Source organism: Amblyomma mixtum, chromosome 10, assembly GCF_055824585.1.
Source record: "Amblyomma mixtum isolate Tamu chromosome 10, ASM5582458v1, whole genome shotgun sequence".
Lineage (NCBI taxonomy): Eukaryota > Metazoa > Arthropoda > Arachnida > Ixodida > Ixodidae > Amblyomma > Amblyomma mixtum.
The window spans coordinates 11,761,795-11,782,444 of NC_143021.1; the positions used below are offsets into that span (position 1 = coordinate 11,761,795).

The 20,650-nt window shown below is 49.8% G+C and overlaps 1 protein-coding gene across 2 annotated transcripts in view; it reads left to right on the plus strand.

The window, feature by feature from the left end:
• LOC149325136 (mannan-binding lectin serine protease 1-like) overlaps window positions 1-18,708 on the plus strand; it is a 110,679-nt gene extending 91,971 nt beyond the window's left edge. For both annotated transcript variants that reach the window (XM_089564055.1, XM_089564054.1), the window contains exons 11-13: window positions 4,044-4,283; window positions 11,769-11,990; window positions 16,451-18,708. In XM_089564055.1, coding sequence (XP_089420181.1) covers window positions 4,044-4,283; window positions 11,769-11,990; window positions 16,451-16,675 — 687 coding nt within the window. In that variant the 3' untranslated portion in view covers window positions 16,676-18,708. The remainder of the gene's footprint in view (window positions 1-4,043; window positions 4,284-11,768; window positions 11,991-16,450) is intronic.
• The last annotated feature ends 1,942 nt before the right edge of the window (window positions 18,709-20,650 follow it).

The window sequence follows — 20,650 nt, forward strand, 5'->3', positions numbered from 1 at the left end:
TCCGTGTTTTCCAGCAGGCCTCTAACGGCTCCGATAAGCACAGATTTCACTTCCTTGCTTTTGGAAGCATTGGTGTTTTCAAGTGAAAGCTTCACTATGGGACCTCGGGCTTCCATCGTGGACCGTGAAAATTTGACCTTCAAATGACCTAGAGCTTCGAAAGCGAAGGAAAGGCGCATAACCGACCCTCTGAGACAGTGGACACCTTAGTCACGCTTTAAGGCACGAAACCGATGAAAAGCGGCAGCTTTGAAATCAAAGGGAAGGCGCATAACTGGCCCCCTATGGCAGTGGAACCCTCAGTCGTGCTTTAAGCTACGTGGCGGCAGTGACAGATGAGCGCTGCATGCGTTGGCATTGACAACGTTGTGGCAGAAACGCAGCACTTAAGCCATAGGCCATCGGCGTTATTGTGTTCTTCGGCGTTGGCGTTCAAAACGTTTTACATCGTGATCATTTTAAGGAAAGGAATTGCGCATAACTGGCCCCCTGTCAGTGGACGCCTGAATCGCTCTATTAGGTACGTGGGGTGATGAGAGGGAGAGATGTGGGCTAGCGCTGACAATGTTGTCACAGACTCGCGGCACTGCTGCAATAGGCCGCAGCGTTCACTGGGTGAGCAAACTCTCGCGATCAGCCATTAATTGCCACCTGCCAGGGTGGCAGTGTTAATGGTTATTGGGGCCTGTCCAGTGTCCGGAATTCACTCAACGTTACAGACACCAAGCCGCTTATAGTTGCCCGATACGCTATAGCTTTCGCTCTGTAACCAAGTTCAGCAGTAGTTGAGCCGCACCATTTTTTATGCGAAGCATATTACTAGAGCTACACTACAGCCCGTCGAGCGCGGCAGTGGAGCTACCATTGACCACGTGACACCACGTGACAACATGACGTCACAGCAGAGGAGAGATGGGCTGCCGGCTCGCGCGGTCGGCCGCGGCGGTGGAGGCTCCACATCAGAGGCGCGGCGGCTGACCACGTGACAACATGACGTCACAGCAGAGGAGAGACGGGCTGCCGGCTCGCGCGGTCGGCCGCGGCGGTGGAGGCTCCACATCAGAGGCGCTGCAGCTGACCACGTGACGTTACAGCAGCGGTATAAAGCTGAGCTTGCCTCGCTCTCCAGTTTTCAGAGTATCTAATCTGTTCCCGCTTCGGCGAGCGCGGCTTCGGCCGCTTGCGTCCGCTCCGGCGGACGCAGTTGTTGCTGCGACGCGCGTCTTTCCTTTCCTCTCTCTCCTTCCTCTGATCTTTTAACTCTCCTCTATCTGCGCGTGGCAGCGGTGGTGGCTTGGCTCGAGCCAGTAGCAGGCCCGTGCAATTTCCTTTTCATCCTTCTCTCAGTCACAACAACAACAACAACTCTCCGGGCACTTATACGAGGCGGCCAGGTGTTGGGATGCCGCCTAGAAGCAGGGCTGATTTGAACGAGAAGCGAAAGCTTCAGCGTGCCACAGAGACCGATGAAGAGCGGGATGAACGTCAACCAAGGAAAGCCATGTATTTCCAAGCCTAGCCATCAATATGCTTCGCATCTGACTAGGCGTAACCTTAGCTAAGCCTCAGCCATTTTTTTTTCAAGTAATGTGAGAGAGGTAATTGGAATGCATAGCAGAGGCATTTGTCATGGATTAATGCAATTAGGCTGAATATAATGATGGTTAGTGCTTTGAAATGGCTCAAATGTGTTGATTTGTGCACACACAGACACGTCACGAGAGGTACAAGTCAAAAGATGTGCAACAGACACCCTGAAACTTGCGTTCAGTGAGGATGTGGAGATGCGGGGCCTCGAAAGAAACCCCACAATTAGGCATCTGGGAAGGCGGCAATTATTAGTGACCTATCTTTGCGTAATCCTTCGAAAAAAATTAAGGAGGCACTTAAGCTCCGCCTTTAAGGGCATGACGCGCCAGCGTACTGGCTCCCTTCAGCGGTTTCTCTTCACACTCAGTCTCTTCTTTGTTGAAATTCACAAATTTATCAAAATTAGACAACACAGTTTCCGTATTCGCGTCTTTGAGCTCTTTCACATTTCACTTTAGGCACATAATATTGCTCTGATAATTATTTCACTAATTAGCACGCGTGTACACTCCACTAATTGCCACATTTCTGAGCTCAGGATTAAGTCAAAACTGCACACACGTGACATCAAGCCAAGCCTACGTAGCCTAGTCGATAGGGTGCCTGGCTGGCGACCCAATGGTTGTTGTTTCGAATCCCGACAAGTGGGGCCATGTAGTGTCAGAAATCGCAACTAGGTGCAACAGGGCGAGTATAGTCGTCATCGATTCACAGTGAGAAATCTTTCTTCATGACGACTGCATAGTCGCCGTTGGCTACATTCGTACAAAATCTCATGACGACTATACTCGTCAGCGGAAGGGAAAGTGTTAATTTAACTGATACCTCCCGTAGCGGGCAGTTTGCTCACAACTAGGTAGGGCAGGTTGCTCCCTGCCGCTGCGCAACGTTGTGATCATACCGCAAGGTCACGTGACTTAGGTGGCAGGTGGACCACCTGCTTTTTCGCTCACGCCACCGCAGACGACGATGACGACAACGCCGGATTTTTTGCTGAGCAGGAACGTTAATGTTGTCGCGTTAAAAAACTGGTTGACTGCGCCTAAAATTTATCACCGCTACCTTGCTCCAAGCGGCAGCGGCTCTCTAGTGTTCCTGTATCAGTAACTCTAGGGCTCTCCTGCGAATGCCGTGAAGGACGATCATGAAACTGCAAAGTGTTGGTGCATTGCAGAGAAACCATCACATCCGCACCACTAACGACTCGACTGTGCTTGGAAGTCAATTAGTTGATATACTGTCCCCGTGCTTTGTTTCTTTATTTTCAATCTGCAGCTTTTTCTAAACAAAACCAAGGTATATTGAAACCTGAATTGCAGCAATATGTAAACAGTGAAGGCGAGGACCCCAAAGTTACATATTACCACGTTTACGAAGAAATTATGGATTACAAAGTATGAAATACCTTATTCCTAACGCTTTAAACGAGAATGCGGTGCTGAAGCTATCAATTATCCTTCCATTAATACACTGAAAAGATTTTTCCGCGAAATTTTCATTGTGTGGTTGTAGTTGGGTTCACGGTTTTTGTGAATTTCTATAATGTGTACTTTATTTTCGAGTGACTGCTTTTGAGTACAATGGACTATATTTGATTTATGTTCATCATACTTATTTGTTGTACATTATTGATTATAAGTGTCTCTCCTGTTGGATTCCATATTTTTCTCATGGTTTCTGCACAGGGTTTTGCTAAAACAGTTATTTTGTTTAAATATTGGCACGAGTGTTGTGCACAATTTCAAACATCATGTTAAATTGTTTTAGTTCAAAGGGCTTTGTACGTGTTTCTTCGTTAGTTTATGATTTGTTTATTCGGAGTGCATCGCTACCAACTTTTTTATGGGGTCATGGGACCCAGCCAGGTACAGGTTTTGTACCTTTCGTTCCCGGCCCTTAGTTTTTCGTACTGAGAACTAAAATGTTAATAAACTCAACTCAACTCAAGTCAAACGACTGCACTAAGATCCTTGGGACGGCATTTTTATTGCAACTTTTCCCCTATTGTGGCAAAGACAGTGTTAGTGATTTGTGGTGTTTGCAACTGATGGCACTGCGATCCACACGGCAAGTATTTTATCCACTCACAAAAAAAAAACCTCTGAGGCCGGTCCGCAGCTAAAAAAAGTCTCACTCACTGCTGGAGTATTTTTCTCAGAATCAAACACGCTAAAGAGAAGAGCATTGAGCGAACATTTCTACTAACAGCTTCACCAAGCATTACTTTTGCATGCTAGCTTTCTCTCGTGACTTACGTGCTTAAGAAATCAATAGGGCGAATCTTCGACAACTCTGTTCCGGTCCGGAGCATACGCTTTAATAACTGTATGGCCGGACACACGCTCAGTTCCCCTGCGACAGCACCAGCACCTTTCGAGGTCGTGGTCCGTTGCTTGCAGCTTCTGTTTCCTTCCAAGGTTTGCCTCAGTACATAGGATGCATGTTTCTCGCAGGCGCTCCTTCGGTACCGCAGCGGTGACGCCTTCTGCAGCGGCAGCCTGGTGAGCGAACGGTACGTGGTGACCGCTGCGCACTGCGTGGAGAACCTCCGCACTCGCACGGCCCAGATCGAAGTGGCGCTGGGCAAGCTCTACGTGGACAAGGTGGAGCCCGAGGAGCTGGTCACCGACGTGCGCGACATACGCATCCACCCGAACTACCGCCTGGTGACCGTCGACAGCGACATCGCCCTGGTGAGCTCCTATAGGCTTTGCTGCTTGAGCGAGCCGTTTCATTCGTGCACCTAAGCAGAACGAAGCCTGAAGGCACCGTTCGCTGAAAAACACGGATAAACGCGAAGTTGTGGCTCCTACTTTGGTGCACAGTGGAGGTTGTAGTGTGACGGAGGACATGCGCTGTTTCCTTGACGTCTTCAGCGCAACTGCTTAAGTAAACCGAGGAACCTCCAGTGCACTGTCGATTCGACCACACATCGATGTATTGCATGGAGCAGGATAGCGTTGCACAATAGCGACTGTGATGACGGTTACTGAGCTAATCCACGGAAGGAAGGGGAAGGACTGGGAGGAGAAACACAATAACATTAGGTCCCTGCCCTAGGAGCTGGATAATGACGCCCTGCTGACGTCATGCAGACAGGCTAGCCCGACCCTTGAAATGCCTTGTGTCGACTCGGTCTCCACTGGCAAAAATAACTAGCGCCATTTGACCACGTTCTCACTTCATAGCCTTGTGACGTCAATGCCTCGACCATGCATTGAGGCACAAAATGACTAGCAGAAGGTGCTGTGCGGCAAGAAGGCATCCGGGACTGTTAAATAATTTTCGAACATGCAAGAATATATTATTACACACAATTACTCCGATACGGAGTCGGGATCAAGTCTGCATTAGTGTGCCAAAGCGCTTCTTATAAGGAGAGGTCGCGTCCGTGACGTAGCCGTGTATATCGACAGCATTACTACCGAACGTGTAACTTTCTATTTGTCATATGTATTGCAAACATCGTTGAGGTCTTCACTTTATATCAGTTTTACAACCTATTATTTCACACAGTTCCTTCTATCAGATCTTCTTTGATAACTTAATACTTCACCTCACGTGTTATGAATCTTTTTACCCTTGTACCTAATGTAAAGTTTGAATTCGAAATGTGCTCATTTCTCGCTATCCCCGTTCAGAAATTCTACAAGTGGCTTAATCGTCTGATCCGTGAGTCTAAATTCACAGCAGAATCTATTCACAGCTTAATCCCGTCTGAAATTTAAGAACGGTGATAACACAACAGCTCGAAGTCGCTTAATCTCGCACGCGTCTTTGCAGATCACCGCTGAGCTTTCGTTTCAATATGGTGATTCCTTCACGTTTTGGTAAACGGCAGTATTTGTGGCGGTCTGCGAGGCTTCTCAAGTATAATTTACAGTACGCTACTAAACCCTGGCAGTGCTATTGTAGTTGTATATGCTTGTATTTCAACAAATTCATCTACTACTCGCTGATGCCATAACGCTATATCAAAACCGATCGAAGACATAGTCGGGTTCATTATGACGCTTTCTTTACGTTGCTCACATTAGCCCTGGAAGGAAGATAATATTGTAACGTAACGTTACAAAGAAGTCTCCTGCGCCGAGGAACACCGGCAGCCAGTCAGGTCAGCACGATACGGAGCAGAGTCACTTCGTCTTTCTCCAATGGCCCGTTGCGTTCTTCCTCATCTTCTAAGGAAGGCATGTGTCATTGCCCCCCTTGTTTGCAGCATCGCCTCGATGCGGCCGACTAGGAGCATACTGGTGAGCTACGGGCTGACAGATAGTGGGCTAGGTCGGTACAGGAGGAGCACAACACAAAACGGGGCACTATCCGTCTCCAGATCGGTCAGCAGGGCGGCCGTGGTAGGGTTTCATTCGGACGACGTGTACAACGTCAGTGAGCTTGCGTCGTCTGCGGCTTGAGGGGTCTCGGGTGGCAGATTCTACTTCGTAAGTAACGTCACTGATGCGGCGGAGGACACGGTATGGTCCGAAGTACCGGCGCAGTAATTTTTCAGAGAGTCCGCGATGGCGAACGGGCGTCCAAATCCATACATAGCTGCCGTGCCAGCTGCCGCGCTTCTTCTGCACGCTGAGCAAAACTAGCGACGTCCATATCAAGTTCACTTTCGCAGTCGGGGTATACGGGCAACATCGTATTCAGGGGAGTGGTCACTCGGAGGCCGAAGACAAGCTCGAAGGGAGTAATCCGCGTCGTCTCTTGAAGTGCCGTATTGTATGCGAACGTGGCGTATGGGAGAATTTGATCCCAGGTCTTATGCTCTATATCCACGTACATGGACAGCATGTCGGCCAGAGTTCTGTTTAGCCGTTCCACCAGGCCGTTAGTCTGCGGGTGGTACGTCGTGGCCCGTCGATGGCTAGTGTGTGTAAGATTCAGCACTGCCTTAGTCAGGCGGGCCGTAAAAGCTGCCCCACGGTCGGTAATAATAATCGCCGGGGCGCCATGGCGCAATACGACGTCGTGAACAAAGAATGCGGCGACTTCGGTGGCAGTTCCATTTGTGAGCGACGCGGTCTCAGAATACCGGGTCAGGTAATCCGTCGCGACAACAATCCAACGCTTTCCATTAGTTGACTTTGGAAAAGGGCCAAGAAGATCCATTCCCACTTGTTGGAAAGGAGTTTTCGGTGGAGCAATAGGTTGAAGAAATCCGGCTGGTTTCATGGGGGGAGATTTTCGACGTTGACAGTCACGGCAGGTTTTAACATAGGATCGTACTGAAGGTAATAATTTCGGCCAATAATACTTCGCCCGAATTCTGGCAAACGTGCGACTAACTCCCAAGTGGCCGGCGGATGGTTCGTCGTGACAAGCGCTCAAGATGTCAGGCCGTAGGTCCATGGGTACTACGAGCAGGAATGTCTCTTGTGATCTTTCAAAATTGCGCTTGTAGAGAACCCCACTTCGTAAAGTGTATGACTGCAAGCCACGACGAAAAACAGGCGGTACCCGACCACCGCGGCCTTCTAGATACTCGATGAGCGGCGCCAGCTCCTGGTCCTTGCGTTGAAGGTCAGCCATATGGGATTGAGTAATGGCCCCAATGAAGGGAAAATCGTCGGCGTTTTCCACTGCAGCGGAGTCAAAGGGCGCGCGTGATAAGCAATCTGCGTCTTGGTGTTTAAGTCCCGACTTATAAACAACGGTAACATCATACTCTTGAAGACGAAGGCTCTATCGAGCCAAGCGTCCAGACGGGTCTTTGAGGCTGGCCAGCCAGCACAGCGAATGATGGTCGCTGACAATACGGAAGGGTCGTCCATACAGGTATGGTCGAAACTTGCTTATGGCCCAGATTACCGCAAGACACTCCTTCTCGGTCGTTGAATAGTTCGCCTCCGATCAGGATAGTGTTCGACTCGCGTAAGCTATAACTCGTTCTACGCCATCTTGCCACTGGATAAGTACAGCCCCAAGGCCAACGTTGCTGGCATCAGTGTGGACGTCAGTTGCTGCGTTTTCATCGAAATGGGCGAGTATGGGGGGCCTGTGGAGGCGGCTTCGGAGCTCCTGGAAAGCTTGTTCTTGATCGCCTCCCCACAGGAAGGGTATGTCTTCTCTGGTTAGTGCTGTCAATGGTTCAGCTATCTTGGAGAAATCTTGGACGAAGCGTCGGTAGTAAGAGCAAAAGCCCAGAAATCGCCGAAGTGCCTTTTTATCGCTGGGACGTGGAAAACTTGACACTGCGGTAGTCTTGTCGGGATCAGGGAGAACGCCCTGTGCACTGACAACATGGCCGAGAAAGCGAAGTTCTTTGAAAGCGAAATGGCATTTCTCCGGCTTGATCGTTAATTGTGCGCCTTTGAGTGCTTGAAGCACAATGCGCAACCGGTCCAGGTGTTGCTCGAAAGTAGGCGAGAAAACGACGACATCATCTAAGTACACTAAGCACGACTGCCACTTCAGACCTGATAAAACCGTGTCCATCATACGTTGGAACGTGGCCGGCGCAGAGCAAAGACCAAACGGAAGCACCTTAAACTCGTATAGGCCGTCGGGCGTCACAAATGCAGTCTTCTCTCGGTCTCTCTGATCCACCTCGATTTGCCAGTATCCGCTTTTGAGGTCTAATGAGGAGAAGTACCTGGCATCGCGTAGACGGTCGAGGGCATCATCAATCCTGGGGAGCGGATAGACGTCCTTTTTGGTCACGTTGTTTAGTTTCCGGTAATCGACACAGAATCTCAGGGTGCCATCTTTCTTCTTGACGAGGACTACTGGCGACGCCCATGGGCTCGTCGAAGGCTGGATTACGTCGTCCGCAAGCATCTCATTCACTTGCGTTTGAATGGCTTCACGTTCCTTAGGAGAAACCCGGTACGGGCGTTGGCATACCGGTAACGTGGCCTCATCGGTTATGATGAGGTGCTTCGCGACAGGAGTACGATCGACCTTGGAGCCAGTGGCGAAGCAGTCTGCGAAATCAGTCAGAAGAGCCGAAAGAAGATTCCTTTGATCGGGCGTCAAGTCCGGGCTAATTTTAACGGTTTGAAGGAGACGGCAAGATGTAGCCTCCTCTTGGGGGTTGGCCCCGGCGGTGCATAAACGAGGCGAGGCAGTAACGTCGTGAAGGAAGGCAACAGCCGTTTCCTTGGCGAGGTGCCGCATCTCCTTAGCAAAATTCGTCAGGATGACAGTAGCACAACCGTTATGGAGTTGAACGAGTCCTCGAGCAACGGCTATCTCCTTCTCGAGAAGTAGCGGGAGGTGCCCATCCGCGATGCCCTCGTAGTCGTGAAACAAGTCATGACGCACAAGAACAAGCACACTAGACCGTGCTGGCACCCTCACGTCATCGTCGACAATACGCAGAACGTTGAGTTCCGGATCCTCGATTTCAATGCGCTCCACGGCCCGTTTCGTCGAGAACGTCACACGCGCTTCTTTCAGGTCAATGACAGCGCCGTTAGTCGGCAGGAAGTCTAGGCCAAGGATCAAGTCTTTGGAACACTCGCGAAGTACGACGAATTCTCCGACATACACAAAACCCCGGATGCCGACACGCGCTGTGCACTTGCCTACAGGGGTAATCAAGTGACTTCCTGCCGGGCGAATTTTCGGGCCGGACCAGTGCGTCAAAACTTTCTTCAATTCGCGGGCGAGGCCGTGGCTCATTACCGAGTAATCTGCACCGGTGTCTAGTAACGCCGTTACATCGGCTCCATCAATCTTTACGCGCAAATCAGAGGTAGTGTGTCGGATGCTGTCGCCACCTGTCCCAAGCGGAATGTCGTCGTATCGGTCGAAGGTAGCCCGTCGGATGCTGTTGCTACCTGACCCCAGCGAAATCTCGTCGAGTCGGCGTGACGAGGACGGAGGATCTTCACATTTCGCGACATCAGCGACCCTGCCTCCGAAGGCCGCTGACATTAGTTTTCCCGGCGAGGGCTGGGAGAGCGTCGGCGTCGGGGATAGCTCGGACTTGAGGAACGGTAACTTGTTGGGGACGTAGACCGACGTTCTTGGTAGCCGGACGTAACAGGATGCTGTTGCGCAGCAAGGTGGCTTTCGATTTCAGTAGGCCGCTCGCCATTTTGGGGGCAAGGGTCGTCCGGTGCGAAACCGCGCAGGCCGACGCGGCGGTATGGGCACGCCCGGTAGAGGTGACCTGCTTCACCGCAATGGAAGCAGAGGGGCCGACGGTCGCGGGCCCGCCATACTTGACTCTTACGGGGTCGCTGATAGGTTGGCGCAGGGGTGTAGCGAGGAGGACCCTGCGGCTCCATTGCTGGAGCTGCGGTATTGATACTGTTGTCTTGCGTGGGAGCCCTACGTAGGACGGACGCGTAGGTGGGTCTCGCGTCGAGCTGGTAGGAAACGTCAGGAACTCGCTCAGCTGCCATACGCACCTCGTCCCGGACGACTTCAGCTAGTGATGGAAAGGACGGCGTGTTGCAAGGCATCCGGAGTGCTTGCAGTTCTTCTCGCACGACAGCACGGACGAGGTTGCGTAGTGCATCCATATCGCTTCCGCCCTGCATAGGTAGTGCGTCGGACCCAATGATGTTCACGTCGCGATTGTATTGACGAGCCCGGTGTTGTAGCGTCGTCTCCATGGTGGTAGCCTCACTGAGGAACTCCGCAACAGTGCGCGGTGGGCTGCGCACTAGTCCTGCGAAAAGTTCTTGCTTCACGCCTCGCATCATGTGGCGCAGCTTCTTGTCTTCTGACATCTGTGGGTCTGCGCGCTTGAAAAGACGCGTCATGTCTTCATAAAACATGCGCACGCTCTCGTTTTGGCGCTGGTTGCGCGAGTGCAGCGCAGCTTCTGCTCGCTCCCGGCGGTCGGCGCTTGGAAAAGTGGTCTTCAAGTCACGCCAGAAGGCTTCCCAGGATGGAAAGGAAGCCTCATGGTTTTCAAACCATGTCCGCGCCGACTCTTCAAGAGCAAAGTAGACGTTGTGGAGCTTACGCTCATCGGTCCACCCGTTATAACGTGCCACACGCTCGAAGGCCTCAAGCCAGTCCTCGGCGTCCTCGAACACGTCTCCATGAAAAGACGGTGGTGTTCGCGGCTGATGGCATAGGATGTTTGCGGGAAGCCTACTCTCAGATGTCATTGCCGCAGGTGTTACAGGGGCCCGAGGCTGCGTCGACCTGGTAGCGGCCGGAAGGGGTCCAAATTCCGGGGGCTCTCCACGTAGGCGGCGGCCGAGGCGCTGATGTACCGGAGTAAGCTCCGTAGTGAGAGGTAGATTATGCGCTGGAAGCGTACCCGGCACTGCCTCCACCATATTTGTAACGTAACGTTACAAAGAAGTCTCCTGCGCCGAGGAAGACCGGCAGCCAGTCAGGTCAGCACGAGACGGAGCAGAGTCACTTCGTCTTTCTCCAATGGCCCGTTGCGTTCTTCCTCATCTTCTAAGGAAGGCATGTGTCAATATTTCAATTACTGAAAGGGAGCAGATTTCATGCAGCTAGCCAGAAAATTGGCCAGATGGGAGACCTTGATCCATGTGCTGCCAAATTATTCCCGAAGAGCACTCTGACCACTTGAATAGACTACTGTGGAGGATCCACTTCCTGTGGTAGTGATGGACAATGCCCTATTGTTTCAAGCGAGATCAGGCTGCCTTAGAATGTGCAGATGCAAGAAAAACATACCTAGTAGGATGATTCATCTAAGACTGAAGAGGCAAAGATATTCTGATGGAATATCGCAATATGAGTTCCGGCGTCGATGTCGGCTAGATCACCTTCTCTGGGGCCGTAGAGTTCAGTGTTAACGAAGGTAACATGACTGCGTCCACGACAGAGGTATGTAAAAAAAAACGCTTTTAAAAGCGGTCGCTTAAAAACAGGGAAGCGGCAGTGCCTTTAGGAGTCAGAATCGGTATAGCCTGAAAGCAATGGTTAAATGTACTTAAGGAAGGGTTAATTACATAATAGTGACTGAGGCTAAGAAAAAGAGTTTAAATTTAAGTAAACGAATGTGAACCTTTTTGGTACCCACCAGAGGCCATTTTCAAAGGAGATGCTCATATGATGCACAAATCTATTACAGGATTTGTATTTAAGAAAGTTGAATTTCCTCAAAGTAATATTTAAGGTTTCAGGGCAGGATAACGATATGTTATGAGAAAAATATCGAGTCCATCCGCGCATACCTATATATGGATGCGCCAGAAGTGCACGTATGCAAGCAGCATGTGACGTCGCAGGTCGAGCTGGCCGAGCACGTGCCCTTCAGCACGCTCATATCGCCCGTGTGCCTGGGAGAGACCGACCAGATCGAGAAGGAGTTCTTCCTGCGTTCCAAGCAGAAGGCGTTCGTGTCCGGCTGGGGCCGCACCATGAACAACAAGCGGGCCTCGAGCCGCCTGCAGGAGGTGGAGGTGCCCATCCATTCGCCCGACACCTGCCGCCGGTCCACAAACTTCACGGTAAGCACCCCGCATGGCTCGCGCGAGGCTTTCAGGGCGCGCGGCTTTTTGTCCAGCGCGTTGCCTCTCTTCTTAAGACTACTGAAGTAATTAATGCCTTGTGTTAGGGCAGGTAGTGACCGCAGATCCGGATCATGAGAGGGAAATAACTAGAAGAACAAGAATGGGGTGGAGCGCATATGGCAGGTTCTCTCAGGTCATGAATGGTAGCTTACCAATATCCCTGAAGAGAAAAGTATACAACAGCTGTATCCTACCGGTACTCACCTATGGGGCAGAAACGTGGAGGCTAGCAAAGAGGGTTCAGCTTAAGTTAAGAACAACGCAGCGAGCTATGGAAAGGAAAATGATAGGTGTAACGTTAAGAGATCGAAAGCGGGCGGAGTGGGTGAGGGAACAAACGCGGGTTAATGACATCTTAGTTGAAATCAAGAGGAAGAAATGGGCTTGGGCAGGGCATGTAATGCGAAGGCAAGATAACCGCTGGTCCTTAAGGGTAACGGAGTGGATTCCAAGAGAAGGCAAACGTAGCAGGGGACGGCAGAAAGTTAGGTGGGCGGATGAGATTAAGAAGTTTTCGGGGATACAGTGGTGGCAACTGACAAATGACAGGGTTAATTGGAGAGACATGGGAGAGGCCTTTGCCCTGCAGTGGGTGTAGTCAGGCTGATGATGATGATGATGATGATGATGATGATGATGATGTTCCTCCCGTAGAACTGCATGCACAGAGCGCCCACCCTGATCGCTATAGTTCGCATGTTTCAGTTACGAATGTCCAGGCTTGATAGAATGGCAGACACGTACAAGCGCAAAAAAACACGGACAGAGAAAAAGACTTGGACAACACGAGCACTTACTTCCAACTGAAGATTTATTGACACACAAGCACAATTATATACACCTTGCTGCACGACGTCAACCTGATAGCCCTGCCGACATCACGTGGCCGCTCCCAATAACATTATTTCCTTTTTAGTCAGTGTGACAGATGGTGCGCTGACGCAGGATGGACCGGCTTTTCTAATCCTGCGTCAGCGCACTCTCTGTCCCACTGATTAAAAAGGAAATAATGTTTTTGGGAGCGGCCACGTGGTGTCGGCACGGCTATCAGTTTGACGTCACGCAGCAAGGTGTATATAATTGTGCTTGTGTGTCAATAAATCTTCAGTTGGAAGTAAGTGCTGGTGTTGTCGAAGTCTCTTTCTCTGTCCGTGTTTTTTTTTTTTTGCGCTTGTACGTGTCTTCTACGAACCAACTAGCCCAAAGGTCTGTGCTCTTGATCGAATAGAGTGCGCATCACACAATGCAACTGACTATATTTTTTTTATACTGCCGTGCAGCAAACACATTCTACATTTTGCAATGCGCTTAAGGAGAGAATTAGCAGTTTAAATACGAGCTACGTAGATGGTTTTAGTGCAAAAGCACCACTTCACGAGGTCAAACCAGGTCGCCGGTTTGTATGAAGATTGACATTAAGGATGACTTAGGGCGAACTATTAATAAGTAAACGAAACAAATAAAATACATACTGCCGTGACTGGGACTCGAACCCGCGCTGGCGCGAACAGATCAAGCATCGCTGGCCACTGCAAGACAGCACTATGCTGTCTTTTTTTTTCTTTCATGGTATTTATTCTACACAGTTAAGTACAGAAAATATATATATACATATATATGTGCGTGCGTGTATATACACAAAAAACGCAGCCTGTCACGCCTCGTGTTAAACTTCAATGCTCTCTCGCGCTGTGCATTTAACACCGCCCCCCTGTTCATCAACTAACACTACCGTCAAAGTAATTTTCGCGCTTTGAGCTGTGTGGCTGTATTGGCAGAGAAATGTGCGCTGCATGGGCTGCCGGGGGCAATGTTGTGGCAGAAACACGGCAGTGAAGCAATATGCGTTGGCGTTGACAACATCTTTGCAGCAGAGCCGCACATTGGTTAGATTGGCTCTGATGAAAAACTTGGACGAGCATAAGTGGCTGCCTGTGTCAGTGCATAGTTCAATCGCGCTTTCAGATACGTGATGGTGGCGCCAACCTGCAAAAAACTGTGCTTTCGCGCCATGTTTCGTGCTTAGCAATGCTAAGCCGTGAGCCAATTTTTCTTTCGTCTAGTGGTCTTATACAAGCCTGAGGTTGTAGAACGCAACAACTGCTCTGGGAAATTGCAAGTCCTCTATGGGGAATGTTATTTTAAGAGTCTGCACAAGAAGGCAGCTTTCGGGATTTTTGCTTTCTCTCAAGCCGCAAGAGGTCCTGGCGACATCCCCAAATATATCCTGCGTGAATAAGCGCTTAGGCTCAATTACTTGGCCGCCTGAGAGCAGGCTTTGCACTTACATCTCTTCCGTGCTGTTTTAACTAATCCTAAACTGTCTCTGGCCGTGAAGGCACGGAATGAGATATCGAGCTGTAATATCCAGTTTGTTGGAGCGATACGACATAATGCGGGCTGAATTAAGGAATCAGAATGCAAAAAAATACACACAGCGATTCATCCCTGCGGAATAGCTTTCCGAAAACGAAATGAATCCGTAAACGGTTCCTGAATCGAATAAAACAAGCGCAGACTAACTACATTTGTTAAAGTAACTGAATTGGCCGTTATGGTCTTGCCCTACAGTCTGGCGTCCAGTCGTCTAGCAGCCGTCATTATTCTGAACTGATGAAATCACTGAGAGCATCGCTTGAAATGACACAAGTTATTCAAGACGGTCGACCTTAGAGCTTGTTTATTCTCTAATAGGGAGACAGCTTTGGTCCGGTGATTTTCGTTCATTTTGGCACTGCGCGCCATGTAGACAAATGACTACAAGGAAAAAGAAAAAACACAGGACACAGATGGACGGCTGACTGTGCGCTGTGTATTCACGGCCGAAAGACGCTACATGTAATATCTCCATGCACTTTTCCTGACCAGTCTCATTTTGTGCGGAGCATATCTGCGCGGTTTTTTTTTTTTAAATATTTCATTTTCCTAGTGGGGACGTGTTTGAAAGATTACTTATGGATTTGTTACAAGATCGATTAAAAAAGGCATTAGGTCCCAAGAAGAGCACGTCTGGTCCCGCACCCCAACAGAAGTACCGAACGAGCCACGTACACAATTCCTGGATCTAGGCATAACCACTAAATGTCAGTAGGTGTGTTTGGTGTACAAAAGTAGAGGCGAAAAGGAATTACTCAAAATGTCATCTCGGAACAGTTTGGGGCAAGTTTGTAGAAAATCTGAACTGTTGCTCGAAGCCTACTCACAATCGGTATTGAGTGGGTAAAATTGGGACGAGCGGAGAAAAACGGTTTCCAGCGAACGGCTTAGTAACTTCAGGTTTGCTGATAACATTGTCCTGGAGAGCAACTCGGGCAAGAATTGCAGCGCATGACTGAGGACGAAGACAGGAAAAGCACAAAGGGTAAAAGTTATGCGGGGAAATGCATTGATTTGGGATGACGAAGTGCAGTGAAAAAGTATATGTAACAAGACGAAAGACAAAAGAAAACAGGAATAATGAATAACAGTAATCATAACAGCTTTACGGCGGCCGAAATCACGGACGCATCATAAATAAAATAAAAAAAACTTGATGCAAAGTATGCGGAGGCTGCCGAAGGTTTTGAAGGTTGGTGTTTAGTTCTTCGCGGAATACTTTATTGTACGAAGCGATGTTATGAGGCAGTCTTTTGCGGAGTGATATTGAGTTGAGAAATATTTAGTCGTTAAAAGCTGGCGTGTTGCTACATATTCGTGTAATCATGTTATTGTGCTTCAGGTGGGAGGTCGTGCAGAAGGGGGCATCTAAATATTATTTTCTAATTAGACTGCACCTTGGCTTCAGCTAATTATAGACCACATTAGGCAAGCAGAAGGGGGCATCTAAATATTATTTTCTAATTAGACTCTACCTTGGCATCAGCTAATGATAGACCACATAAGCAAGCAGAGGGGGGCATCTAAATATTATTTTCTAATTAGACTCTACGTTGGCATCAGCTAATGATATACCTACCACATTAGGCAAGCAGCGAGCAACGTAGTACTCCCACACTGATGTCCACCCGAGCGCAGCCATACGGCCACAAAGGAAAGCTATATGATCAGCATAATTCCCACTTCGAGTCACTGATCAATTCGCTCTCGCCCTGCCATAAGCTTGGCGTCCCGGTTATCCTAAATGGTAGAGCGACTGCTCCGGTGAAGCGGTGGTCCCGGGTTTGAAGCCCGGACCAGGACGAATTTTTCTTTAACTACAAAGTTTGTGAGATATCTGTATAGCTTTCCTTTGTAGCCGTATGGCTGCGCAGGGGTGGACGTCAGTGAGCAATTACTAACTTATTACAAATCTACTCCACCTTGGGGAATTCCCCTAAACATATGACCAGTACTCCCACAGTTGCGGTCAATCCGGCCTCGGCTGACGCAGTGCGACCTCGGTGTTGTGGGTGGCGCAGGTGACGGAGAACATGGTGTGTGCTGGCGCCACCACGGGCGGCGTGGCGCGGGACGCCTGCGACGGGGACAGCGGCGGACCCTTGGTTGCCGAGCGCGGCAGCCGCTGGTACCTGCTGGGCATCGTGAGCTGGGGCGACAGCGTGCTGTGCGGCTCCAAGGGAAGCTACGGCTTCTACACCAAAGTGAACAGGTTCCACGGCTGGATCAAGAGCATCATCGGCTGAACGAGCTGCGACGGTCGAGTGACACGCACCAGAATAGTGGACGCCCCCAGTCAATGCGGGGAAGTGCCCGGCTCGAACTTCTTCTCAGGACAGAGGACACACCTCGCAAACCAAGCACAAACTCACACACGCGCACTCACTACTTACACGCAAAGTGCAGATCGTGTGCCCGACTCGACGCTGATGTTCACATGAGCACGCTGAGACTGCTGCTTCCGCTCCGACGGTAAAGGTGCTGCCACTGGCAGAGAAGTGGGTCGGACGTCTGTCCGGCGATACTTAAGCTAGTCTGTAGGGAAAAACACTGGTCAACGTGGACTGGATGCATCGAGGTTGCCATAAAAAGCATCACGCGGCACCGGCCCGCTCGCCGCCCTAACCACCTGTTTTTCTCTCAGGCGTGGCCGAGCTCACACACACACGTTGCTCGCCGCCAAAGGCAGGCTCAAAAGTCCGTACACACCAAGTGCCGTGCATTGCGCGAACCTATCCTTAACACTCGCCGGGCGTTGTCATTGTCAGGCTATCGTTTGTTTGTTTTTTCTTCTTATTTCTGGTATGCATTGTGGAGGCTCGGCGTGGGTGCGCGAATTCAGTCGTTACTGAACGGAACAGCGTGATCATCGGTTCTCTCCCACGACATCATTCGAATAAAAACTGCGGCGCGCAGTTTATTGAACGTAGTGAACCTGGATAGAAGGCAAACTACGAACCATTAGGTGCAGCGGGTGTTACCTGTGGTCTATTCGACAGGTAGTGGACCTTTTTTCCGAGGACATTGAGTTTATCCTAACAAATCAGTTTACGTCTGTGCTCAATGATGCGCTTTCTTAACGGAATATTTTTTTGAGAAACTGCCGAAAAGAATTTCTTGAAGAGTTGAAAAATGTGCTCTGCTTTCTAGTCCTACGCGAGACAGTGAAGCCGGGGCTGTCATGTAAAAGACTGAGCGTTCGAACACCCGATTTTGCGCCGACGGCTGCACCGCGGACGCTTCCCGGTTAGACGACGTCACTGCCGGCGTTGTGCTACGTCGCAACCAAAAACAGCTGTGGCCCACGAAGATATCGGTTGGCTGTACTATGTGGCGATTCTGTTCCCGATCTGAACACACTGAAAAAAATCTTCCATCTTTCGCCCCCTTTATCAACCTCCTTACGTGTAGGATAGCCAACTGGGCGTTGCCTGGTTAACCCCACGTACCTTTCAGGTCCCACTTTCTTTCAGTGCATTCTCTTGCCTGCGATATTGTAGCTGGCGAGCGTCGATGCTTGCCAACTGCTGACCATGACGTCACAGGTAGTACTGCCAATGATGAAATATAGGAGGAATGCATGGCTACAAAACCATATCCAAGTCGGACCAGGTAGCCGGTAATGACTGCGCCAACTGCGGTCATGTCATTGTTGCGCGCCTAAGCAGTAGGGGAGGGGCGGTAAGAAGTGTTTGTATCTTTGTTGTTTCTCAGAAAGTTTTTTTAAGCACTTTCCCTTGCAAACAACGCAAGCTTAACTTGTTTGCCTCGTACCAAGTTGGCACCTGAGCCTTGCCCTAAAAGTCCTACAAATATGTACATCCCCTGTCATAAGTATACGGCCGAAGGGGTTTGCTTGTGAGGCCTGCTTCTTGCATTGTTATGCACCCTCAGCGACCCTAACTTCTCGAAAGAGGAATGACATCACGTCCTGAATCCTCCCAAGCTTTGGACTGGTATGCCAGGGAGCCCCGCTAAATATCTGAGAAGCAAACCTCTTGAGCTGTACACTTCTGACGGGGGCTGTATGTCCAAGGAACTCCGCAACATAGCGGCAGCCACCAGCCCATCAGTAGAAGTGAAACACACGGTGTGCATCGCGGCAAAAGCTGTGACTGTTCTTTTTGCAATTTCTAATGCCAAGGGAGTGTCCTTACGTGGTGCAAGACACTACAGCGTCTTTACTGTGTTGTGTGCGCCCTCGAGGGTGCGTGTATGTGCAATGATCTGTTCAATACTTCGTCGTGTTCAAAATAAATAAATTGCTGAAAAAAACTCCCTTTTGGATTTTTTGCGCTATCTCACTTGGCGAAAGACAGTTGTACACGCATTCTTATTATCTTATCCATGCAGAGTTCACCTTCTTGGATGAGGCGCTTATTGCATAACAAAACTCAGTACTCATTACTATTGAATACTGAATCACGCTCGAAACAAACACCGCACGCTAAAGGAGATCGTACTCAAATGTTCCAAATAATTTCAACTTGTTCTGAGTTTTCTTAGCTTGCAGTGAAATAGCGGGTGCACTGGTTTTTTCCTCTTTCCATTTCATAAAAATATGCCCTCTGCGGTTTCAAAAAAAAAAAACAGTGAACTTGCTCTTAGTCGCCCAGCGCGTAGGCCGCCCAGCTGCCGTGGTTTCTTAAAAGAGAATCTAATCTTTTATTTTCTTCAAATACACAATACATAGAGGCATACAGATAGAGAAGCTACCTCCTGCCAGTTTGACACATCCGCAGCTTCAAACAAAAAGCAGTGTTGAGGTAACTACCGAAAATGCTACAAACATCAAAAGGCCAAAGCACTGAATCATTGCACACATGCACGTCGATTACATGCACGCAAAGCACCAAAAAACACTATAGTTATAAAAACAAACACCATGGTTAAGTACAATAATTTGGTGAATCTGCCAGCGCGCAAGACGAGGACGTGAAAGGGGACAAAAGAAGCTCTTGTTTCGTCCCCTTTCACGCCCCTCTTTCGCACTTGTAGATTCACCACGACGCTATCCCAACTCCCCAAATTCCTATCCTTCTACAATAGTTTGTCTGTGTAAGTATACGTGCTATCTTAAGTTCCCTAGTAAAATAAGTCAATAAATGAATTTTTTTTAATCATGGCCCTTAAGCATACTAGAGGTGGTGGTGGTGGTGTGACACTGTTATTAGAACATCATTCTATTAGGCGTTATTGCGGACGGAGGGGCCCTGGAGTTCAGAGGGTAGTTCAGGTACGCAGGTTCCGGCTCTAAAGGAAGATGGCGAACTCCATTGAGGAGGAAACTGTACAGAAGGTTTATTCACATATTTACAGTCGAAACGGGAGTGCTCTGATCAGAAAAAACATCCCGTTAAATACGGTTCGTATTCCCCAGATCCCTGACTGGGGAATTCAGTCCGAAGAAAGCTGTCCAATCGGAGGGGCAGTTGATGACGCTGGTGGAACCACCCACGGCAGAGGCGGTGCCGGGCTCTCTCGCTCTCTCGCAGCTCGGGGGATGGGAAGGGGTAGATCAACAAACAGTGATGTGTCGCCTTGGTCACTGCGGCAAGTCCTCTGCTCGCTCCCTCCCAGCAGGTGAACGACCGTCCTCGTTCTCCCCCGCCGGATTTCCGAAGCACGAGACTCTTTCGAGTACACAGCCGTCTTTCGAGGAGCAGCAACAGCTTGATCTTGTGAGCACCGCTCCGTCGTTCGGCGAACCCGGGTAGACTCGGCCACTGGACGTCGCCGCCGTCGCTGCTGCTTCCACCGGTGCTTAGCCTTCGCCGCATCTTTGCTTGACGACGACCCACGTCTGGTAGTAATCTCTCCCAGGCCCGTGTTTTCCGACCTTGACACCGCATCGTGCTTCCCGATGACACTCGTCTGGAAATATTCTTTCCAGGCCCGTGTACTACGACCTTAACAGCGTTCAATGCGTCCTGGACCAAGGCGACGAGGGCACGTTGCAGTCTCAGATCCAGGGAGGCGAGCCAGATAGGCCACGGTGGGGGTGGGGGGAAAGCATAGGCGGGGGACTGGAAGGCTGCGTGGCACTGTGTAAGGCAGTGTTCTATGTCTGCATATGTGTGTGGACAGTTTGGGCACTGAGGTGTGGAAGCGTACCGCTATATATAAAGTTAGGCTGGTATATGTAGGAGATTAAACTGTATTCGGCGAAGAATGCGAGCTTCACGGATCGATAAGGATGGGTGTGGTGGTGGTAAATCAGC